Genomic DNA, 24,171 nt, shown 5'->3' on the forward strand with positions numbered 1-24,171 from the left:
TTTCCCACCCAAGGCCCCAGCAAGCTCTTATGACAACCACTTTCTCCCATTGGCCAAAACATTGCAACTGTGGAGGAAATGGCCCTTAAATAGCCATTAATTGGCTACTTAAGGATCTCCATTCCCGTGAAGGCAAGCAGACCATCTGAGGCCTCACTTGCTGCCCATAAATCATGGTCAGGTCAGGTGCAGGTGGGTAAATAGTGGAAAGGCAGCCACTGAATTTTACATGCCACCCTGCCACCTCCCCCAACCCCATGCAAGCCTGCAAATCCATTTGCAGGGCAATGTAAAATTGTACCCAAGAAGTAGTTAAGGCACTTACAAGTAAATCTGTGCAAATGGTTGGACACAAAGTAGCTTACTGTCCATGGAAGCTGGTTTTATATAATGATGAAAAATGATACCATGATGACTATATAATTTAACTCAACTGTTATAAAATCTCTAGGTTGAACTGGGTTTTTACACCAAAGCCTGAACTTTCAGGATTGGGAGGGGGGTTTGGGGAACACATCCCCGCCAAATCCAGCAGCCCCAATGCCAAATTGTGCTCGAACAAACATCGATTGGCATAAGATGGAACGTCCACCTCTCACTCGGGAGAATGTCCTGCCTTGGAAGAGCTGCCAGCCAGTCAGATTGGTCGGCCGTTCTCTAGGGATAGTGCTGCAGTGGCCGGAAGAGGCACTGCAGGGAGCTGCCTGGCACTACGTCTCGGCAACTGGAGGACAAGAAAAGTGGCAGTGGTCCCAGGGAGGCAAGGGATGTCTATGCTGGGGGATTGCGAGGGGTTTAATCAGGGTTTCATGGGTTCATAGGTGGGTGGGAGAGGGAAGTCCAAAGGTCACCAGGGATCAGGGCTTCGGAGAGGGCACCCCGAATCTGCAGAGAGCTTCGGAAGGGAGCTTCTCCTCCAACACCACTCTCACCCTGCTGTTGAGATCCAACTATATTTATTTATGTGTTTCCTCCCCTGAACTGTCATCCACCAGCCTAAAACTTGAGACTGGCTGGGAAACGGCCCTTAAGTGACCACTTATTGCTACCAGGTAGGGGCAGGGGGGGAACCCAGAGCGAATCCCATACATGAAATTTCATGTTTCCACCCTACCTCAAAACCCACCAGGAGGGGAGTGTAATATTCGGGCCCAAATCTTTTTCGAAAGCCAACATTGTCGGCACAGAAACACATCAAAACGGAGCATCTGAAAAGTAACTGACCAATTTATGGCTAACTTTTTGTAATACATTTTTGTACTTTCTAAATGATACATAACTAATATAGGTGTACATAAATCCTATTTACACTACTGACTCTACATGGCTTTTATAAAACCCATTAAACAGGCATGTAACAGTGATCTTGTTAAGAAAAGAATATAAAGTCAAACCTGTAAATTAGTTGTCTCTAAAACCTCTTGTGCAAAAGCAATATGCTGTGGATGCTTGAAATCTGAAATAAAAAGCCTAAATACTCAGCAGCTCATGTAAATCTATGGAGAGAAAAACAAAGTTAACATTTCAGATTTATGACCTTCAGTCAGAACAGCAAAAGGTCCAAGATTTAACTTTTTTAGCAAATACAGCAAAAAAAGTGGGGGCTTCGGAAACAAAGGGTAGGTCCGTGATAGGTGAGTGTTAAATGACATAAGGGATAATGGTGCAAAGGTGGGAGGTAATGAGACAAATAAAGAAACAAAAGATGAATCTAGAGGAGGTGTGAATGACAACAACAGAACAATTACCATAGTTACTAACTATAAGTGTGTACTAACAGCGGCTAAGGGACTTACATGATTATACTACCTCAAGAAAATTAAAATCCTTTCAAGCAGAAACCAGATACAGGGCCAAGCAATCACTATACTGCCCTTTCATGTTTGCTGACATGGAAAGGGAGGTTTCCAGATGGGCACCATGCAATGCACTCAAGCTGCATCAAGCAAAAGAACCACTGTACTTACATGAAGTTCTGGACCGCCCATAGTTATCCACAGCAGCTGATATATTCAATTGGAATGGTAAGCAACATTTAGTCCTAGTTGATTTGTATTCTGGCTGGTTTGAACTCGACCATCTGCCAAACATGATGTGTAACACAGTCATCATCAAGCTCAAGAGATACATTGCCACAGACATCATCCCTCCGAGACTCATGACAGACAATGCTCACCAATTCTTAAACTTTACACACATGGGACTTTGAGCACTCAGCCAAGCATCTTCTAGAGACATGTTCCCAGGATATCTCAGGTTATTATGCTACACTCCTGAACCTGTGAAATTTGCCCCAATAGAGCCAGGCCTCGACAGCTTAACAGCTCTATTTCAGGTGCCTAGGACCATAATCCCTACTGCTAATGCTCTGCGTAGCACAAACTTGGAACCAATGTGAATGATACTCTCATGAAATGTCAATTGAGAAGCAATCTGCACTATGATCAAAATGCCCACAGACCCAGCCCTCTAACAGCTGATCAAATGGCCAGGATCCTGACCACATGTGACCATGACAAGTTAGTGGTGGTACACAGCCATGGCCCACATCCGAACAATTACGTGATAACCTCAGACGATGTCCATTACGTAGACAACCGCCGTCACCTCCTAGAGGTATCAGAACCGGTACCAACTGATGCCATAGCATTCCTGTCATCCAGCCTACAACACAGGTGTACTACATGTAGACTACTCCAGAGGCCAACGCATAGAAATCATAGAAACCCTACAGTGCAGAAGGAGGCCATTCGGCCCATCGAGTCTGCACCGACCACAATCCCACCCAGGCCCTACCCCCACATATTTACCTGCTGATCCCTCTAACCTACACATCCCAGGACTCTAAGGGGCAATTTTTTTTTAACCTGGCCAATCAACCTAACCCGCACATCTTTGGACTGTGGGAGGAAACCGGAGCACCCGGAGGAAACCCACGCAGACACGAGGAGAATGTGCAAACTCCACACAGACAGTGACCCGAGCCGGGAATCGAACCCGGGACCCTGGAGCTGTGAAGCAGCAGTGCTAACCACTGTGCTACCGTGCCGCAGCGAGCTCTTCACCCATTGAGTACATTGAGGGAATGTTCCAGGCTGTCGACACTGAGAAAATGTCTGAGAAAATCTAGCACAACCAATTGTTATTACCACACGCTCAGGATGTGTGATCAAACCAAATACAAGGTTCCAGGACTATGTCACCACCTAGCCTGCAATTGGCCTTTAAATCTCATCTACACACAACAAAAGAGAGGGAGTGGAGTAACTGCGATGGGCCACGCATCAACTGCAGCAGTTTAATCTATGTTTCATCATATGTAAACAGTTATGTATTGTTAGCCTTTTCAATCTACGTTATATACACAATTACTGTTCATGCATACTGTTGCATCTCAGTACCACCGATTGTCTCAATTTAAAGGAAAAGATGTAGTCCGAATGGTCATGTAATGACGCAACTAAAAAAGGGTCATGTGACAGGAGCATATGAGTTCTCCCCAGAGCGCTGGCAGAGCACAAACATGGAGTAGTTGCTCAGCTCGTGAATGGAGTCTAGTTTGTAACAACTGTAGGACGAGGTGCAACAAAGAACCAATGACCTAAAGAACAAATGGTGGGTGGAAAGAGCACAAGAGACTTAGCAACTTGTCATGAACCACAATGTGCATGGCTTCAGTGCAATTAAAACTATCTATGGCCCACTGAGACCCAAAAACAGAGAGGCTGTTAACGCCAGCTGGAGAGAGCACTGTGAGGACCTCCTCAATCAAGATGCAGCCTTTGCCACAAATGTCCTCGATACTATCCCATGACACGGTACCCACCACCATCTCACCAACCCCAGCTCGCTATGATGTCGAAAAAGCCATCCAATGCAGATGGAACAACAAGATGAAACAACAAGCCCTCCGGCGCAGGTGGAAACCCTGCTAAACTTTAAAATGCGGCAGAGAGGCACTCTAGACTAGAATCCATAACCTCATCACCCTTGTCCGAATGGAAGAGAGCATGCCAGGAGATCTCCAAAATGCCTTCATTGTTACTATCTTTAAAAAAGTATCATTTCCCCTACCTCAGAAGCTTCCTCTCAGCACAGGCAGACTCCGAAGATGAAATCCAATATTGATTTCAATGTGCCAGTGCTTTGGTCACCTGAGAAATACCAAAACCTCAAAGCAAGCATCAGGCTCATGGTGTACAGAGCAGCTGTGATCCCTGCCCTCCTGATGCACCAGAAACATGGACAATGTACAGCAGACACCTCAAATCCCTGGAGAGATGTAATCAATTTTGCCTTTGCAAAATCCGGCAAATCCATTGACAGGATAGGCAAACTAATGTGAGCATCCTCTCCCAGGCCAATATCCCCAGTATCGAGGCACTGGTCATGCTCGACCAGCTGCGACGAGCAGGCCACATTGTCCACATGCCCTATACAAGACATATGAAACAAGTGCTCTACAGCGAGCTCCGCAATGGCAAACGATCACTCGGAGGGCAGAGGAAATGCTACAAGGACACTCTGAAAGCCTCTCTAAATAAATGTAACATCCCCATCAACACATGGGAATCACTTGCTTTGGAATACACAAACTGAAGAAGAAGATCCGCAAGTGCACCAATCACCTTGAGCGTCATCAGGTAGAGCATGCAGAAGCCAAGTGTAAACAGGGGAAAGAGATCACAGAATCCAGAGCATCCCACCCACCCACCTCATCAAACACCACCTGCCAAACCTGAGGCAGATTCTGCAGCTCCAGGATTGGACCCTGCAGCTACCATAGAAGCTACATCCCTGGAGTGGATGCAAATCATCCTCGATCCTAAGGGACTGCCAAAGAAGAAGAATATAATTCTAAACTGAAGTTAGATCTTTGTGATTGGGTAATCTTTCTTTTATTGTTATTATTCATTCACATGTAACTTTTTTAACAAACAAGCAGTGTACCCAAAATGAATTTCTGTATGGACAATAAAATGAATTAATTGATTGACCAGTATCCACTATCTGATAAAATGAGAGCAGTATTTATGATCTGATAATGTAGAACTGAATATTTACTCGGGAAGTGCCTTATCAAAAATGTAGAATATGGTTATGCCAGATAAATGGCAATCTATCATCTGGCATTTATTAAGAAAACTATTATTCACTGAAGTGGGGTAAATTCCCATCATTTTTTGTGGGAAGAGAAAAGTATTTGTTATGGCTTTGTTTGTCCAAGCGTATCAACTTGTGACCATCATTCTAAAAGGATTCAAACAGATTATTTTACTAGCTTACTATCCGAAATTGATCATGGTAGCAACCATCCATATCACTTTCATGTTTCAGTGAGTTGTGCTGTCTCCCTTCAATTACTTCAAGTTTCCTCTTCAGGTTTTCATAGAACATGACAAATGATTTTTCTATCATCATCATCAGACTTCCTGTCAAAAACTGAATATACAAGGAACGACTTAGTACACAGCTTTGCAGAAAATTTTATTTGATTTTTGTTAACCCTGATGAGGGAGATGCTAAATAAATCTAATTGCATCTATTAATATTTACTTTTTGATGTGATTTGATCCATAATTTATATAACCTGTCCTTCATGGTTAAACGCAGCATTAGGAAAAGCAAACAGATTTTTTTGTCATAAGAAGGCAGTAAAATATGTCAAAGACAGACAATTTTAATGTATATGCCTACTTTCTTCTTTTGGCACTTGGTTTGGATTGAATGGGAATCAACCTTTTGCAATGAGAACTATGAGTAGAATTTCAGGGGTAGTGCTATGGTTCAGGTTAGAAACTCTAAAATGTTTTATGAAGCCTGCTTGAACCATAAGTTTTGCATTTTGAATTTGGCTAGGATGAACATGAGATGTTCCACTTCAGGTATAATTCAAGTGATCCACCAGGGTGCTTTTATCAAACACAGTTCGATATAGTTAAAATGTATACATCAGTTACTGATGTATACATCAGTTACATCAATCGGAGGGAAATTATTGGAGAGGATTCTCCGAGACAGGATTTATTCCCAATTGGAAATAAGTGGACATATTAGTGCGAGGCAACATGGTTTTGTGAAGGGGAGGTCGTGTCTCACGAACTTGATCAAGTTTTTCGAGGAAGTGACAAAGGTGATTGATGAGGGTAGGGCAGTGGATGTTGTCTACATGGACTTCAGTAAGGCCTTTGACAAGGTCCCTCATGGCAGACTGGTGCAGAAGGTGAAGTCGCATGGGATCAGAGGTGAGCTAGCAAGGTGGATACAAAACTGGCTCGGTCAAAGAGGACAGAGGGTAGCAGTGGAAGGGTGCATTTCTGAATGGAAGGCTGTGACAAGTGGTGTTCCTCTGGGATCAGAGCTGGGACCTTTGCTGTTTGTAATATATATAAATGATTTGGAGGAAAATATAACTGGATTGATTAGTAAGTTTGCGGACGACACAAAGGTTGGTGGATTTGCGGATAGCGATGAGGACCATCAGAGGATACAGCAGGATATAGATCAGTTGGAGACTTGGGCGGAGAGATGGCAGATGGAGTTTAATCCAGACAATTGTGAGGTAATGCATTTTGGAAGGTCTAATACAGGTAGGAAATATACAGTAAATGGCAGAACCCTTAAGAGTATTGATAGGCAAAGGGATCTGGGTGAACAAGTACACAGGTCACTGAAAGTGGCAATGCAGGTGGAGAAGGTAGTCAAGAAGGCATACGGCATGCTTGCTTTCATCGGCCAGGGCGTTGAGTTTAAAAATTGGCAAGTCATGTTGCAGCTTTATAGAACCTTAGTTAGGCCGCACTTGAAATATAGTGTTCAATTCTGGTCGCCACACTACCAGGAGGATGTGGAGGCTTTGGAGAGGGTACAGAAAAGATTTACCAGTATGTTGCCTGGTATGGAGGGCATTAGCTATGAGGAGAGGTTGGAGAAACTTGGTTTGTTCTCACTGGAGCGATGGAGGTTGAGGGGAGACCTGATAGAAGTCTACAAACTTATGAGAGGCATGGACAGAGTGGATAGTCAGAAGCTTTTTCCCAGGGTGGAAGAGTCACTTACTAGGGGGCATAGATTTAAGGTGCGAGGGGCAAGGTTTAAAGGGCGGCACGGTAGCACAGTGGAGGGCGGCACGGTAGCACAGTGGTTAGCATTGCTGCTTCACAGCTCCAGGGACCTGGGTTCGATTCCCGGCTTGGGTCACTGTGTGGAGTTTGCACATTCTCCTCGTGTCTACGTGGGTTTCCTCCGGGTGCTCCAGTTTCCTCCCACAGTCCAAAGATGTGCGGGTTAGGTTGATTGGCTATGCTAAAAGTTGCCCCTTAGAGTCCTGAGATGCGTAGGTTAGAGGGATTAGCGGTTAAATATGTAGGGATATGGGGGTAGGGCCTGGGTGGGATTGTGGTCGGTGCAGACTCGATGGGCCAAATGGCCTCTTTCTGCACTGTAGGGTTTCTATGATTCTAAAGGATGTACGAGGCAGATTTTTTACACAGAGAGTAGTGGGTGCCTGGAACTTGTTGCCAGGGGAGGTAGTGGAAGCGGATACAGTAGTGACTTTTAAGGGGCGCCTTGACAAGTACATGAATAGGATGGGAATAGAGGGATATGGTCCCCGGAAAGGTAGGGGGTTTCAGTTAAGTCGGGCAGCATAGTCGGTGCAAGCGTGGAGGGCTGAAGGGCCTGTTCCTGTGCTGTAATTTTCTTTGTTCTTTGTATAGTAAGAAAAGTAGCAAGAATTATCAATTATAAACAAGAAACAAAGCAAGCACTATAATGTATAACTCTTAATGATTATCTCTAATGTTTTCCAATCAAAATCCAATAATCAAAACCCTTTAAACAGATTTATCACTGCACAGGCTAAAATTCACATAATACTGGAATCCAGTTCCCTGGGTTGAGTGCTGATTTCAAATGACCTTGAAAATTCAGAGCAGCTTGTAATCATCAGCTCCCCAAAACACCAAAAACATAGACTCCTTACTGCAGCCACTAATACGTAGATTATTTATTGCAGAATGGAAATAAGCAATGCTTTCAGCTAACTGGTAAAACTTTCAAAATACAAACAGAGAGACAAAACAAAACTAATAACAACCCTTGTCACCTGAGCTCACAGTTTTTTCCTCTTTCTCCTTCCACTAATGGCATCACCTAAGACCGTGACCATGATTTAAAGAAAAACCTTTCTTAAAGGGACACTAACTTCACAGTAAGGATTGGAATAGATTGTCTTTTGAAGTTTGCTTTGCAAAAGTTGCAGAATATTTTTCAAATAAAGAAGAAGCAATGGCAGAGCATACTTGGCGATTGAAAATAAAACCTATACCTAAGCAAAATACTGCAAATGCTGGAAATCCAAAGTAAAATTAGCAAATGCGTGGAATAGTCAGCATACTGATAGCATCTGTGAGGAGAGAAACAGGATTAACCTTCAAGTGGATAAATGTCATTAACCTGCAAGATGTTAAAGAGATTTTCCACTTTTAGCAAGTGCAGAACAAGCATCAGAGGGCTTGTGAGAACAAAGGGAAGATCTGTAATAGGGGAGAGGCCAGGAGTGACTAAATGCAAAAAGGCGTGATGATGTAAGGCAACGGTGGCACAGTGATTAACACTGCTGCCTCACAGCGCCAGGGACCCAGGTTTGATTCCTGGCTTGGGTCACTCTGAAGAGTCTGCACGTTCTCCGGGTGCTAGAGTTCCTCCCACAGTCCGAAAGAAGTGCTGGTTAAGTGCAAAGGCCATGCTAAATTCTCCCTCAGTGTACCCAAACATGGGCCAGAGTGTGACGACTAAGGGATTTGCACAGTAACTTCATTGCAGTGTTAATACAAGCCTATTTGTGACAAATAAAAAAAGGGACAAGTAAAGAAGCAAAATAGGGTCCAGACGATATGTAACGAGTTATAGGAAACCTATTACTGGAACTACTGTCCAACAAATTTGGAATGATAGTTGTGATCTAAGGTGCTGAATTCTATATTGCAGAGTTACAGCCCAATATTTTTTAATCGTTTATGGGACATGGGCATCACTGGCTGGCCAGCATTTATTGCCCATCCATAGTTGCCCTTGAACTAAGTGAGTGGTATTTCAGAGAACAGTTGAGAGTCAACCACATTGCTGTGGCTCTGCAGTTATATGTAGGCCAGGTGAGGATGGCAGATTTCCTTCCCTGAAGGACATTAGTGAACCAGATGGGTTTTTCCGACAATGGTTCATCAGTAGATTCTTAATTCCAGATATGTTTTTATTGCCGTGGATTCGATCCTAGGACCCCAGAACATTAGCTGAGTTTCTGGATTAATAGTCTAGCTATAATACCACTAGGCCATTGTCTCTCCCATGCTGATAGGCTGACATTATCAGCGTGTCATTGCTATATTTCAGTGATATTTTTGTCAGTCAGATTAAGTGACTTTGTTCTAAAAACAAGTTCATTATCATTTAAAGAAATCCACCTATGCCATGTAATAATTTACTTGAATATCAAGTGGAATGTTTGGATTTGTCCATCCAAAAAAAAACTAAATTTCTTACCATCTGATTAGATATTTGGACTACAAACTGTAGACTCCCTACTTTCAATTCTAAAATATTTTATCTTTAGAAAAAGACTTAGAACTGATGGAGATCTTTAAAACTTTGAATGGGTTTAAATAGATGTGGAGAGACTGTTTTTAGTTGTGGAAGAATCCAAAACTAGGGATGATAAATACATGATGGTTGCTAACCAATTCAATAGAGAAATCAGGAGAAATTTCTTTACTCAGTTTGGTTAAATGTGGAACTTGCTACCACAGGAAGCTGTTGAGGTAAATAGGTACAGCAAGAAGTTTCACAATACGAGGTTAAAGTCCAACAGGTTTGTTTGGTAGCACGAGCTTTCGGAGCGCTGCCCACCTGATGAAGGAGCAGTGCTCCGAAAGCTCATGCTACCAAATAAACCTGTTGAACTTTAACCTGGTGTTGTGAGACTTCTTACTGTGCCTACCCCAGTCCAACGCCAGCATCTCCACATCATGAGGTAAATGGTTTAGATTCTTTCTAAAATTACGACAGGTACAGGAGAAAAAAGGGAATAGAAGTATACATTAGAAGGCTGAGATACAATAGATGGGATAGGCGAAGTGTATGGAGTATAAACACCAACACAGACCAAGTGATCTGTTTCAGGGCTGCATATTTTATGTAATGTTACAGAGTAAAATTTATTTCTACAATTTGATCACAGAATGAATGCTTAAATTTGATCTTCAATGTTCACAATGAAACATATTTGAATCGTGATTGGTAGTTTACTCTGGAGTTGAGAAGAGAACAGAATAGTGCAGGTGTCGCAGAGCATTCAGAAATGCAAAGTTGTCTTTAAATAAACATGTTATGCCAGAACAAGACCTGAAATTTCCTACATGGGTACAAACCTAAAGATAGACACAGAAACTGCCCAATGTCACACTTATTTTTGCCAATCTCAAAACGCATTCCTCCCAATCTCATCAGGATATGCACAAAACTTAAATGGATATAAATAAGCAGAAATCAATGTAAACAATCGGGGCCTAAAAAACACCAATTTCACACCAATATGTTTCCTCCTTGAATTGTAAAATTTACATTTTTCGACTAATGTATTCATGCAGATCAGGAGCAACACGTTTGAAAACCTGCAATCAAATCAGTAAGGCTGGTGAAATTTTAATGTGACTTAAACATGTGCAATAAAAATATATTATTCGAAACAGCAAACACAATGCAGGTCTCCAGTGAGAATGAATTTTTAAAAATGTTCAAAAATATTGCCATCACAAGAACAAGAAATTGACTTTCCAAAAGAGGAATTGACTTTGTTTTCTACTGTGCCTGAGAATCTGTTATCAATGTTTTGAGATGTATGCAAGCAAACAAGTGCAATTAGAGCATATTTCCACTGGAGAGGCAAGAATGTGGCCAATTTTGAGAGCATAGGTTTGTTTGGACAGAGTGTTTGATGGATTAATTTTAGATTCATCTTATTTCTGGACATCCTGCTGTACTGTTATTGTTGTCATGTCAACTACAGAGTAAGTTACCAGTCAAAATTCAAATAAAGAGGTACTTTAGAGGTTAGGGAGATTAGACATATTGGAATGATGCACATAACTCACTTCGATCCAAATTTCCACAATCTGTTAAGCCAAGTAGTTTGCATGTGACCAGATTTTGGATATCTATAATCGTATATGCAGAGGGATTTGATCATAACCTTTCCAAGCAAAATCAGTAGGAAGATAGATGTCAGTATAAAGAATGGGACATGTTATTTGTTCACAGCTGACCTCAGAATCAAGGCCATTATTCTGTGCTGTGGATATTTATTGATGTTGGCTATAATGATGAGATTACGCAGCCAGTTTTACCTCAGGTATATTTTAATGTTTACATATGATTGTAGAACTGAATCATAACAACTGAAATCCAAGATTATAGTTGACAGGATGTTTGTCATCCAAGGAGTAATACTGTAACAATGCTTAAAGCAAACTAAATCATTTTAATTTGTTTAATTTTATATAACTTACCTGAATGTACCTTTAGGCACAGACTGGTGACTTCTCAGGGACATAACTGTGAGGAATGTAACCTTCTGGAACTTACATAATAGAACACGGAAGCACAGTGGTTAGCATTGCTGCCTCACAACGCCAGGGACCCAGGTTCAATTCCGGCTTTGGGTCAGTGTGTTGAGTTTGTACGTTCTCCCCATGTCTGCGTGGGTTTCCTCCGGGTGCTCCAGTTTCTTCCCACTGTCCAAAGATGTGTGGGTTAGGTGGTTTGGCCATGCTAAAATTGCCCCTTGGTGTCAGAGGGATTAGCAGGGTAAATATGTGGCGTTACGGGATAGGGCCTGGGTGGGATGGTTGTCGGTGCAGGCTCGAACAACCAAATGGCTGCCTTCTGTAGTGTAGGGATTCTATGAGATAATGGCATTCTCATTACTTATTAACCAAAAAAATTCAGTTCAGAGGATTATAAACCATTTTGAGTCCCAATTTTCTTCAGATTATGGAACATGTATTGCTGTTAATTGGTCATAATAGAGAAAATTAGAGATAAACATGAAATTGCTTTTTGCTGCTGAAATAAAATGCAAAATATCTTAATTTCTCTTTCTGAGCATGGTACAAATATATCGGAACTCATTCAAATTATAATTACTTCAAGCAGAAAAGTGCTAGTTTGAAGGTTATATTTTTACATGTATATATTTTTCATATATATATATATTGTCTTTGTAGGTTGAGATAAGCCCGCTGGAAAATGCGATAGAAACAATGGAGTTAACGAATGAGAAGATCAATAATATGGTTCAACAGCACATGAATGACCCAAATCTGCCGATTAACCCTCTCTCCATGCTGCTGAATGGAATTGTGGATCCTGCAGTAATGGGAGGGTTCACCAATTATGAAAAGGTTTGTTCATTGATTTCCCCCCCCCTTCTTTTCTATTTAACAGTACAGATGTCAAAGTCATAAACCCTTATTTAAATTACATTATCATTGAATAATCAGATTAATTTTAAGATTACCCAATCTATTATAGATTAATACTTTTTCTCGATAGATTTTACCTCGACACACACAGTTAATTTTAGCAAGGGTATGGATAAATAAATCATTTAATATCACATATTTTTCTACATCCGGTGAAAATGTTTGTTTTGTATTTACTAAAGCTTACAGTTAGAAGCTTGGTCTCTCCCCAACACACATTTTCTAATAATGACAGCAGCACTTCCAAGTTCTATTATGATTATACCACTTAAAATAGATTCCTAATTGTTCTTGATTAAACAACATGAGTTTTTTTTTATATACCAGGCATTCTTCACTGAAAAATATCTGCAGGAACACACTGAAGACCATGAAAAGATCGAAAAACTCAAGGACCTCATTGCATGGCAGGTAAATTCCACATGATTTTAACCACTTGAGATGTTGTGAGCCTTGAAAGGAATAAACCAGCAACCCATGAGACAGCACTGCATTTTTTCTGTGAAAAGTTGTCTGTCACTTCATCTGACAGAACGAATGTCACATGATCATGAGTTTCAGATTGTGACACACAAATGTCAGTAGATAATCCCATATGAGACTAAAAGACTTAATATTTTCTCTGTCAATGCTTTTTAATCTGCACACAGTAACCTGGATTTACACTCGTAGCCTGTTGTACTTCATTGGCACCTTCTGCAACATTGGTAATACATATTCAGAAAATTAGTTATCGTATAACATAAACTGAAGTTCAGTTTAAACACCTTTTTCTAGAGATCTCAAAACCATTTTTGGAAAATAAAGTAGTTATTTAAAACTGGAAGTGACTATAATCTCTGATGATTAAAAGGGATCTTGCCATCTGACCAATTAAGTACAAACAATATGAAAAGTTCTGTTTGTAGATATTGTATGTAATTACATATTAGCATTATCGCTATGACTCGATATCACTCATGCCTCCCAGATTGTGCTGTGTATTCCAGTTCTTAACAATGATCACACTTGTCCAATAACTGTACAATAATTGGGCGCATAACAGTATTCATTAAATTACTGGGAGTGGAGAATGATGCTATGTCCTCTTTATCTTTTATTGGCATCACTATTAACAAATAAACATAATATTTGTAGGTGTTCTACAAGTTTTTATTATGAATACAAGGGGAGGATCCTGGTTCAATACCTGACGAACCTTTTCAGAAATTAGCTGAATCTAACAGACAGATTTTCAGTAGAAAAATATCTCCCCTAGGACTAGAAAACCAGGTCAAGATTCAACCCTTGCATATCCTTCCAGGGTCTGAGGGACTGAACTAAAAGAAATACAAGTATTGGGGCAGTTTTACCTGGTCATCTTCATTATCATTTTATATGCTCTACCCAAAGATAGTCCCTGGGCTCATAGTCTTCTCCATGACTCACAGCCCTGTCCAAGTTTTCTTTTCATTTTGCAGTAATTTCGTTCAATTTTCAAGGCATCATGTGGCACGGTGGCACAGTGGTTAGCACTGCTGCCTTACAGCACCAGGGACCCAAGTTTGATTCCTGCCTTGAGTGACTGTCTTTGTCGAGTTTGCACATTCTCCTCATGTCTGCGTGGGTTTCCTGCAGGTGCTCCAGTTTCCTCCTACCCTCCAAAGATGTGCAGGTTAGGTGGATTAGCCATGCTAAATTGCCCCTTAGTGTCCCAAGGTGTGTAGGTTAGGGATTTTAAAGGGTAAATGCATGAAATTAAGAGAAAGGGGCAGGGGTGGGTCTTGTAAGACGCTCGATCAGAGAGTTGGTGCAGACTCAATGGGCTGAATAGCCTCCTTCTGTACAGTAGGGATTTTATATTCTCTTCTTTCCTCTTCCATGTTTTCCTTGACCTCTTCTCTTCATAACATCTCATAATAGTATGTTTCCTGTTAAAAGGTATCCCGTCTGGTCCCTCTGCCTTTTCCTAATTAGATTCAACAATTTTCTGTGTTTGTTCATTCTCCAGCACTTCATCATTTGTTACTTGATCTATCCACCTGATCCATCCCATTAAAATAAAAGCAAAATAGCACAGATGGTGGGGATCTGATATTAAAAAAAAGCAATGTGATGAAAAACCTCAGCAGATCTAGCAGTGTCTGTGGAGAGAGAAACAGAGTTAATGTTTTGAGTCCAGTATGGCTCTTCTTTTGACCTCAGTTCAACATAACTTCTTTGCTTTTAATTTCTGTTTCTCTTGAAATAAACTCCAATGCTTTGTTCGCACACTTTATGACTTTGTTAACCTGCATTACTATTTTTAAAGATTTGTGAATCCATACCCCTAGATCCCTTGAGTTTCTATCTTAAATAGGTATTATTTTCCAAGGACTATGTGGCCCCTTATCTGTACAAAATGCACCACCTCACACATCTATATTGAAATTCATTTGTCATTTACATTCACATTCTGCAAGTTTGTTGATGTTGTTTGTATTTTGTCTTGCTAAGCCTCAATTACAACCCCTAACTTGCTGCCATCTGCAAGTTTTGAAATTGTACTTTGAATTCCTGAGTCCATGCTATTTATGTACCACAGTGATTTCAGCCCCAACCACTTCCTACCTTCACCCAAGGTTCTAAAATCTTCAACATTTTGCAATCTATAAGAGAGGAGGCGGAAGTTTATTTTATGACATTGCCCCAGGTCCCTGGAAACCCTGCCTTTTTTCTGTAACCTCATGATTTGGACTGTGTTTAATGAGTCTAAATTTTCTATCAGTCTCGCTTCCTTAGAAATATCAAATTATATTGGGTTAATGGTAGAGATAATTTTTAAAAAGTAACAACTTGCTGAAAAACCATTAATTCCAAAAACTGTATGCAAGGGTGTTTATTTAATTTAAGAATGTTCCAATAGGATATGTTGCTTAGTTTTAAAGGCAAGCTGGCATTTAGCAAGCCGTGATTTCACGATCAGAGCAACCCTTAGATGTATAACTATTTCTTAGAAAAATTTGTAGATGTTTCATGAATTACATTCAAGTGAGTCAAGATGGTCCTATTTCCTATTCTATTACAGGTTTACTCTATGTCATCCATCTGTGTGAACTGCCCAGCCAGCAGTCTGCCTGCATTGTTAATGTATCCAATGTATTTGGCTTCAGTTCAAGTCAAATATAGTCTCATAATTTAGAGGGTTTTTAATGTTTTGTTACATTAGGATTTTGGAGTACTGAAGTTAAGAAAAATATGCCTAAGTTTTTTTTCCCCATTGATAAAGATATAAATCACTTAGTAATTTTATCCTTTTTTTGTGAGTCAGCCCATTCAACCTAACCCTGGCTGTCGAAACACCTGAGGTATAATTGAATCATAAATATGCACTTCAGCCGATCTGTTTGATTATTTCTGAGAAAAGTATGCATCATATACCCATCTATTAGGGTGGTGAGTAGTGGCAGTTGTTAATTCTATCCTAGAGGATGTCAAACCAAGCATCATGTCCTAAGATACAAAAAGCATACCTTTTGAATTCTGACCCAATAGAGTATTGAGTGAAAGGTGTGATTTTGGCCTCCCCAGAATTTCCTAACTATCATTTATTGACTAGACCCATCATTTGTCAAATAGATTGTCACACCCATCATTTGTTACAGTTGAGAAAAAGTTTGGCTTGGTTCTCTATGAAGCAACAGAACTATTTATTGTAATGAAGCACTTCCTGGTTCTGACCCAATTTTTACACCTTGGATTGACTAATTTCATCCATGAGGTGACAAAACTAGGCTGCTTGTACAAACAAGATCTTTAAAGATCATCATCATTGATTCCACCTTTAAAATGGATATAGGAAATATTGAGATAAATGTTAAAGTAATAAAACACGTCAACTCCAATTAGTGAAAAGGATTAAAATAGATGAAATTTGGATGGAAAAACTGAAGTTAAAATAAAAAGAGTAAAAAACAGCCACGGCAAATGAAAAGCCACTTAAATGTGTTTATGACATAAATTCTACTTTGCGTTTCATTTAGTAGTTAATATTACAGTAATGCTTTAAATCTGGAATAAAATTATGTTATTTGTACTGTTTAAGTAGCTTTGTTCAGGTGAATCAAAGTGTCGAATGCTGGAAAAATTCAGGTCAGCCAGCTTATGAGAGAGGAGAAACAATGTTAATGACTTCAGCAGAACTGGAAAAAGTCAGAGATAAAACAGGTTTTAAACAAGTGCAGAGGCTGAGAAAGATGGGGAAGAAGAAAAGGGGACATCCGTGATGGGGATAGGCATGAAGTGATTGAAGGAATGCTGGTAGAAGAGGAAGGAGAGTAAAAGTGGGACAAGAGAAAAAACAAAAAATGGGTCTAGAGGAGCTGAAAATGACAAAAATGGAATTATTGCCAGCAACTGCTATCTCAAAAAACCAGACCATTTTCATTTCCACAACTGTTTTTATTTCAGATTTTTAGCATCCACAATATTTTGCTTTTCTATTACAATAAGTGTGTTTTTCCAATATCTGGCATAAAGAGATCAGAAATCAAATGGTTAAATGTGAACAGAAAATACAGGTATAAATTAGAAACCCTGAAACAAGATTTGGAACTGGAAGAAATTCAATTTTCTCCAACAGAATAATTGAAATATGGATAAGACGCCTAGTTAATGGTGTGTCAATTAATATTTACAAGAAAAGCAAGATGAATGGCTTGTTAAGGATATGATTAACATTATAGGGATAAGCACAAATAGAGATAATTAAATGCTGTGCAGCATGCTGGTTTGTCAGATAATAAACCATGGAAATGCCGTAAGTAGGAAGAACATTTTGGCCCTGACTGCTGTTCCTGGCAGGTTTGGAACGGCGTTGAAGGCACCACTGTTCTTCCCCTCAAGCTTCAGGTTAGAATAGCAGATTAGAGCCCAGCCTGCTGGCTTCAGTCAGGTGGCTTTGGTGCCTGCCAATTAAAGTTGGAGGGGGCCAGATTGGAGTGAAGGAGTAGTGCGCAAGTCCACAGCTGCATTTTAACTGCCACTCCTTACTTCCACAGGAGTGGGGGGAGTTAAAATTGAAGCCCCAGGTGATCCGAACATTCTAAGCTGAAGCAAGATCTGACGGATGAAGCTATTTTAATGTAAAATGGTTATGGCCGGAAATATTTTGTTAGACACTATTGGAGAATACAGTTAAAATTGGATGCCAAAACTATCCCAAGAGAAAGTAGCTACATTTGGTTACCTACAACTATATGAAACAAGTGGTTTTATGCTTCTGGAAATTTCATTGTATGGATTGTCCTTGATCCAGTACTAAGCACAGAACATTTATGTTGTATCGGAGTTAATGAGATTATCCAGTGGTTTTGCACGTACCATGATTTGAATCACAGACCTATTTCAGTTACAAAAGCTGTCTTCATAAGGAATAGCGTTCTGCCATCACACAGTTTAGTCAATTTATGTGCGAGTGGGAGAGTTTCTGACCTTTAAGATAGTGTTTAAAAACATATTTGTTTTATCCCTGCAGCTGTACAAATCTGCACAAAGCTCCTTCCACAAATCTGTATCTCGTCTTATTTGCCATCTACCCACGCATCATTCCATGGCCTTAGTCATACAGGAGAATGCTACTGGGGCACAACCTCCCACTCACCACCAAACCATTTTCCAGCAAGTATTTGAAATATAGATTTGCCCACATATTGTGACATATTTCAGATTATGATACAGCAGAATAAAAAAGAACTTAAAATCCAATCCTTAAAATAATAAAGCCACACTGTTGACAATTACAGGGGTACTTCAGTTTTTTTTCTAAATGCTAACCAAACAACTATCAAAATAAATCACAACTAAAATGATGGAAGAAAGCTGATTGAACTGACAATTACTGGTGTAATTATATTTACGTTTTAGCAGATGTCCCATAGAATCTAGTGCCTGTATAAGAGTAGTGTTATTGGAAACACTGATTATTAGCATGAAGGGCAGCCTAGGGATCTGAGAACTTGGGAAAGGTTCAGTTTTGGTTTTACTAGGTTTCTCGAGGCTTCGCGGAGATTTGAAGGGGTTCTTAATGTTTACGAATGGACAAAGACGATTCCCCCTGAGGCTCCCCATCTTTTTTTTATAGGCCAACATTTTTTGCACATCCCTAATTGTTGAGAAGTGTTGACGAGCCTCCTTGAACTGCTGCAGTCCATGTGGTACAGGTACACCCACAGTGTTGTGGGGAAGGGAGTTCCAGGATTTTGACTCAGCGACAGTGCAGGAATGACAATAGAGTTCCAATTCAGGATGATGTGTGGCTTGGAGGAGAACTTACAAGTGGTGATGTTCCCATACATCTGTTGCACTTGTCCTTCTCGATGGAAGAGATTGCTAATTCTGAAGGCGCTGTCAATGGAGCCTTGGTGGTTTGCTGCAATGCATCTGGTAGATGGTAAACACTGCTGCACTGTGTGTCAGTGGTGGAGGGAGTAAATATTTAAGTTTGTGGATGGGGTACCAATCAAGAGGGCTACTTCGTCCTGGATGGTGTCAAGCTTCTTGACTGTACTTAGAGATGCACTCAAGTAGACAAGTGGAGAGTATTCCATCACACCCCTTACTTTTGACTTGTGGTGAACAGGCTTTGGGGAATCAAGATGTAAGTTATCTGCTGCAAAATTCCCTGCATCTGACCTGCTCTTGTAGCCACAGTATTTATATGTCTAATCCAGTTCAGTTTCTGGTCAATGGTAACCCCCAGGATGTTGATAGCGGGGAATTTAGCATTGGTAATGCTATTGAAACTCTTAGGAGATGGTTACATTCTCTCTTGTTAGAGATGGTCATTGTCTGGCACTAGTATGTTACAAATGTTACTTGCCACCTTTCAGCCGAGGCCTGAAAGTTGTCTAAGCCTTGCTGCATATGGACGTGGTCCGCTTCAATATCTGAGGAGTTACAAATGGCACTAAGCTTTGTGATCTGACCTTATGATGCAAAGAAGATCATTGATGAAGCAGTTGAAGATGGTTGGGCTCAGGATGTTAGCCTGAGGAACTCCTGCAACATGCCCTGAAATTGAGATGATTAAACCTCCAAGAACCACAAACATCTTCCTTTACACTCGGTATGACTCCAACCAAAGGAGAATTTTCTCCCTGACGTTCACTGACTTCGGTTTTGCTAGGGTTCCTTGGTGCCATACTGCATCATATTGTCTCACTTCTTGAGTTTAGTTCTTTTGTTCATATTTGGACCAAGGCTGTAATGAGGCCAAGAGATGAATGGCCCAGGCAAAACCCAACCTGAGCATCAGGGAGCAAGTTATTGCTCACTAAGTATCGCTTGATAGCACTATTGATGACATCTTCTATCCACTTTGCTGATGATCAAGAATAAACTGATGATGTAATTGGCCAAGTTGGATTTGTCCTGCATTTTTATGGTCAATACATACCTGGACAATTTTCCACATTGTCGCATAGATGTACTGGAGCAACTTGGCAAGGGACGTGGCTTGTTCTGGAGCAAAGGTCTTCAATCTTGCCATTGGAATGTTGTCAGAGCCCATTGGTTTTGCAATATCCAGTGCCTTCAGCTGTTCCTTGATATCATGAAGAGGAAATCAAATTGGTTGAAGACTGGTATCTGATGCTGGGGATTTCAGGAGGAGGCCGAGATGGATCATTCACCTGGCACTTCTGACTGAAGATAATTGCAAATGCCTCATTGTTTGAACTGATACATTTCGCTCCACCATCATTGCAGGTGGGGTTATTCGTGAAACCTTCACCTCCTGTTAGTTGTTTAATTGCCCACCACCATTCATGACTGTACATGGCAAGACTGCAGAGCTTAGATTTGATCCATTGATTGTGGGATCTCTTAGTTCTGGACTGCAAGTAGTCCTGTACTGTAGCTTCACCAGTATGCAATTGTCACTCCTACCAATACTGTCATGGGCACATATGTCAGAGAGGGCAGGGTCAAGTAGGTTTTCCTCTTGTCGGTTCACTCACTACTTGCTGCAGGCCACACCTTTCAGCTGTGTCCTTCAGGACTCGTCCAGCTCAGTCAATAATGGTGCTGTAATACGCACTTCATATTTATGAGTCAGACATTATGGGTGGGATTTTGCAGCCTTGCTCGAGCGAGACCAGAAATTCCTGCCCGAGGTCAATGGATATTTCCATTATCCACCCCTCACCTGCTCCAATTCCATGGCGGATGAGGCGGTAGAATTCTGGCGTATGGGCTGGATTTTCTGGCCACGTTCACTCCAAAACTGGAAAATTCTGCTGAGGTCAACAAACCTTTGCATGGTCTGCCCTCTGGATGAAAATATTTTTCCTCAGATTCCCTCTAAATCTCCTGTCCCTCACCTTAAAATTATGCCCCCTCAACTAAGGGGAACAGCTGCTTCCTATCCGCCCTGTCCATACCCCTCATAATCTTGTGCACCTCAATCAGGTCCCCTTTCAGCCTTCTCTGCTCTGAAGAAAACAACCCGAGCCTATCCAGCCTTTCTTCATAACTCAATTGCTCCATCCCAGAGAACATCCTGGTGAATCTCCTCTGCACTATCTCCAGTGCAATCACATCTTTCCTGTAGACCAGAACCATACACAGTCTCCAGCTATGGCATAACCAAGTTTTGTACAGTTCCAACATAACCTCCCTGCCCTTATAATCAGTGCCACAGCTGATAAAGGCAAGTGTCCCATATGCCTTCTTAACTACCTATTAACCTGTCCTACCGTCTTCAGGGATCTGTGGACAAACACCCTCAGATCCCCCTATTCCTCTGAGCTTCCTAGTGTCCAGCCATTCATTGAGTATTCCCTTGTCTTGTTGCTCCTTCCAAAGTGCATCACTTCACACTTTTCAGAGTAGTCTTAAAAGTGGAGGAAATAGTTTAGGTGCTATCGAGGTACATTTCCATGAGAGGCAATGGGAGGGAAACCAAAACCAGAACTGCCTGAATGACAAAAGAGGAGTGTAAGATGAAGCAGAAGGATTATGCCAGTTGATAATACAAGTGAGAACCAGGCTTATAGAAATTTCAGAGAGGAAGTGAAAAATGACATTGGAGCAGCGAAGAGAGAGAGTGTGAAAAGAAGCTGGCAGTTAACAGTATAGAGAATCTAAAAGTCTTCTATATAATGAGTACTTTGCATTTGCCTTGACCAAAAAAGAAGAGGTATAAGGAGGATTGGCTGTTTTTAAAGTTGATAAGTCACTAGGAACAGATCGGATGCACCCGAGATGGTCATAATTCTTACAATCCTTAGATACTGGGGTGGTGCCAAGGGACTGGAAAATTATAAATATTATACCCTTGTTCAAAGAAGGTGTAAGGATAAACCCAATAACTGTGGGCCACTCAGTATAACTTTGTCAGTGGTGTTAAGAATGTAACGTTTTGTAAATGATTACACTATAAACTGTGTATTTAATTCCAAGAGAGTATGAAATTGTGAGGTCTAAAGGATAGCTAATTAGTTTTTCTACCTGGATATAAGGCCCGTGTAATTCACGTTGCCATGGAGATAGACTTCGTGTGGGAAGAGTTCATAGAAAGCCAATGTAAAATCAAGTTGCAAATTGTCCTATGCATCAGTGAGCCTCACAGTCAAGGCCAGTCTGCAAGAATTTGAGTGAGAGAGTGCCAAAAGATAAAGTTAATCAGTTCATAAGATATAGGAGCAGAATTAGACCATTCAGCCCATCGAGTCCACACCGCCATTCGATCATGGCATGATATGCTCCTCATCCCCATTTTCCTGCCTTTTCCACATAACCCTTCAACCCATTACCAATTTAAAATCTGTGTAACTCCTCAAATTTACTCTCTGTCCCTGCATCCACCGCACTTTGGGGTAGTGAATTCCACAGACACAACCCTTTGGTAGAAGTAGTTTCTCCTCAACTCTGTTTGCTAAGACTGTGACCCCTTGTCCTGGAATGCCCCACAAGAGGAACCATCTGCTCCACGTCTACTTTATCCATACCTTTTATCATCTTGTATACCTCAATTTGATCTCCCCTCATTCTTCTAAATTCCAGAGAGTATAGGCCTAAACTGTTCAATCTCTCTTCATACGACAAATCCCTAATCTCTGAAATCAATCCAGTGAACCTCCTCTGAGCTGCCTCCAATGCCACTACATCTTTCCTCAAATAACGGGACCAAAACTGTGCACAATACTCCTGATGCGGCCTCACCAATGCCTTGTATAGTTGCAACAATACTTCCTTACCTTTATATTCTATTTCTTTCGCTATAAATGCCAACATTCCATTCGCTTTCTTTATTATCTGCTGTACCTGCATGCTAGTTTTCTGTGACTCATGAACGAAGACACCCAGATCCCTCTGCACTGGAGCACCCCGAAGTCTCTCTCAATTTACATAACAAGTTGCCTTCCCATTTTTCTGACCAAAATGCATGACCTCGCACTTATCCACGTTAAACTCTATCTGCCACATTTTGGCCCTCTCTAGAAAATCTCGATTATTCACCAGGCAAAATGAAGGTGAGAGCTTGCGTATTGGCTAGAAGGAGTTATCTCCAGAGTAACCCACACCATAAAAGTCAGTACACAGATTAGAAATTATCAAACTGGAAAGGAAAGTGGAGCTAAGAAGCATTTGGACTGGTTCCTCGAAGATGAAGGGATAGGCAAAGTGCAATCATAGACGGAGATTTTCAGTTGTTTTAAATGTTAACTGGAGGATTTTTTCTACAATTTAGAGTGCAAGTTGCCTACTGAAATAGTGTTTAAACAATGTTCTGGTTTGTGTGTTACAGTAAAAACTTTAGCATGTCAAAGCTTTTGGTTTGTGTATTAAAGTAAAAGTCTTAAACTTGAAATTTTTATCCATTTACTGGAAGTTCACATTTATTAAAATTATCGCTGTCAATACTGTACGTAAATTGAAGTACATTTCAACACTAATTGCTTAATAATGGCTGGTTTGAGAAATTGAAATATTATATTGGTGTTGTAAAGAGACTTCATTGAAGTTATAGCACTTTAGTGTTAGTACATTATAGTTTCGAACTATGCGGCAGAGAGTAATTGGTGCCAACACTGGACATCAAAAGAAGTCTCTATAATTTGCAAATACTGTAATCACTTTCATAATTTGCAAATACTACAACACACTATTCATTTTTTTCACTTAACATTCAATCCAAAAGATTAAAATATAAGTAACAACACACTTCACAGAATTGAATAGATGAACAAATTGAGTTTATTACAAGCCAGCAACGTAGTTACAACACAATACAAAATAATACAACAAAGTGTGCTATCAGGCATGAAAGGAATGCTGTCATGTTACAAATTCAGAACAATAGTTTTAAATGAACTGTGGACAATCCGCTAAATATCAAGAATGAGTGAGAAAATATTATTTTCTCCCCCTCCCCCCTTGGCAACCCCCTAGGCCAGGGGTCTCCAAACTACGGCCCGCGGGCCAAATCCAGCCCACAGCGGGTCACATCCAGCCCGGATAAAATAAATTTCATTCATTCATTTATAAAACTTTTTTTTCTTTGGCCCGCGAAAATGTGTAAAATATACAATGTGGCCCTTGTACTGAAAAGTTTGGAGACTGCTGCCCAAGGCACTACCCTGACACCTCACTGGTGCTATCTGAACACTGA

The 24,171-nt window shown here is 40.7% G+C and overlaps 1 protein-coding gene across 4 annotated transcripts in view; it reads left to right on the top strand.

Moving 5' to 3' along the window:
- Positions 1-24,171, top strand: part of dock1 (dedicator of cytokinesis 1) — a 617,564-nt gene that overhangs the window by 561,980 nt on the left and 31,413 nt on the right. For all 4 annotated transcript variants that reach the window (XM_078223434.1, XM_078223435.1, XM_078223436.1 and 1 more), the window contains 2 exons: positions 12,282-12,458; positions 12,867-12,950. In XM_078223434.1, the coding sequence (XP_078079560.1) occupies positions 12,282-12,458; positions 12,867-12,950 (261 nt within the window). The remainder of the gene's footprint in view (positions 1-12,281; positions 12,459-12,866; positions 12,951-24,171) is intronic.

This window comes from Mustelus asterias, chromosome 11, assembly GCF_964213995.1.
Source record: "Mustelus asterias chromosome 11, sMusAst1.hap1.1, whole genome shotgun sequence".
Classification (NCBI taxonomy): Eukaryota; Metazoa; Chordata; class Chondrichthyes; order Carcharhiniformes; family Triakidae; genus Mustelus; species Mustelus asterias.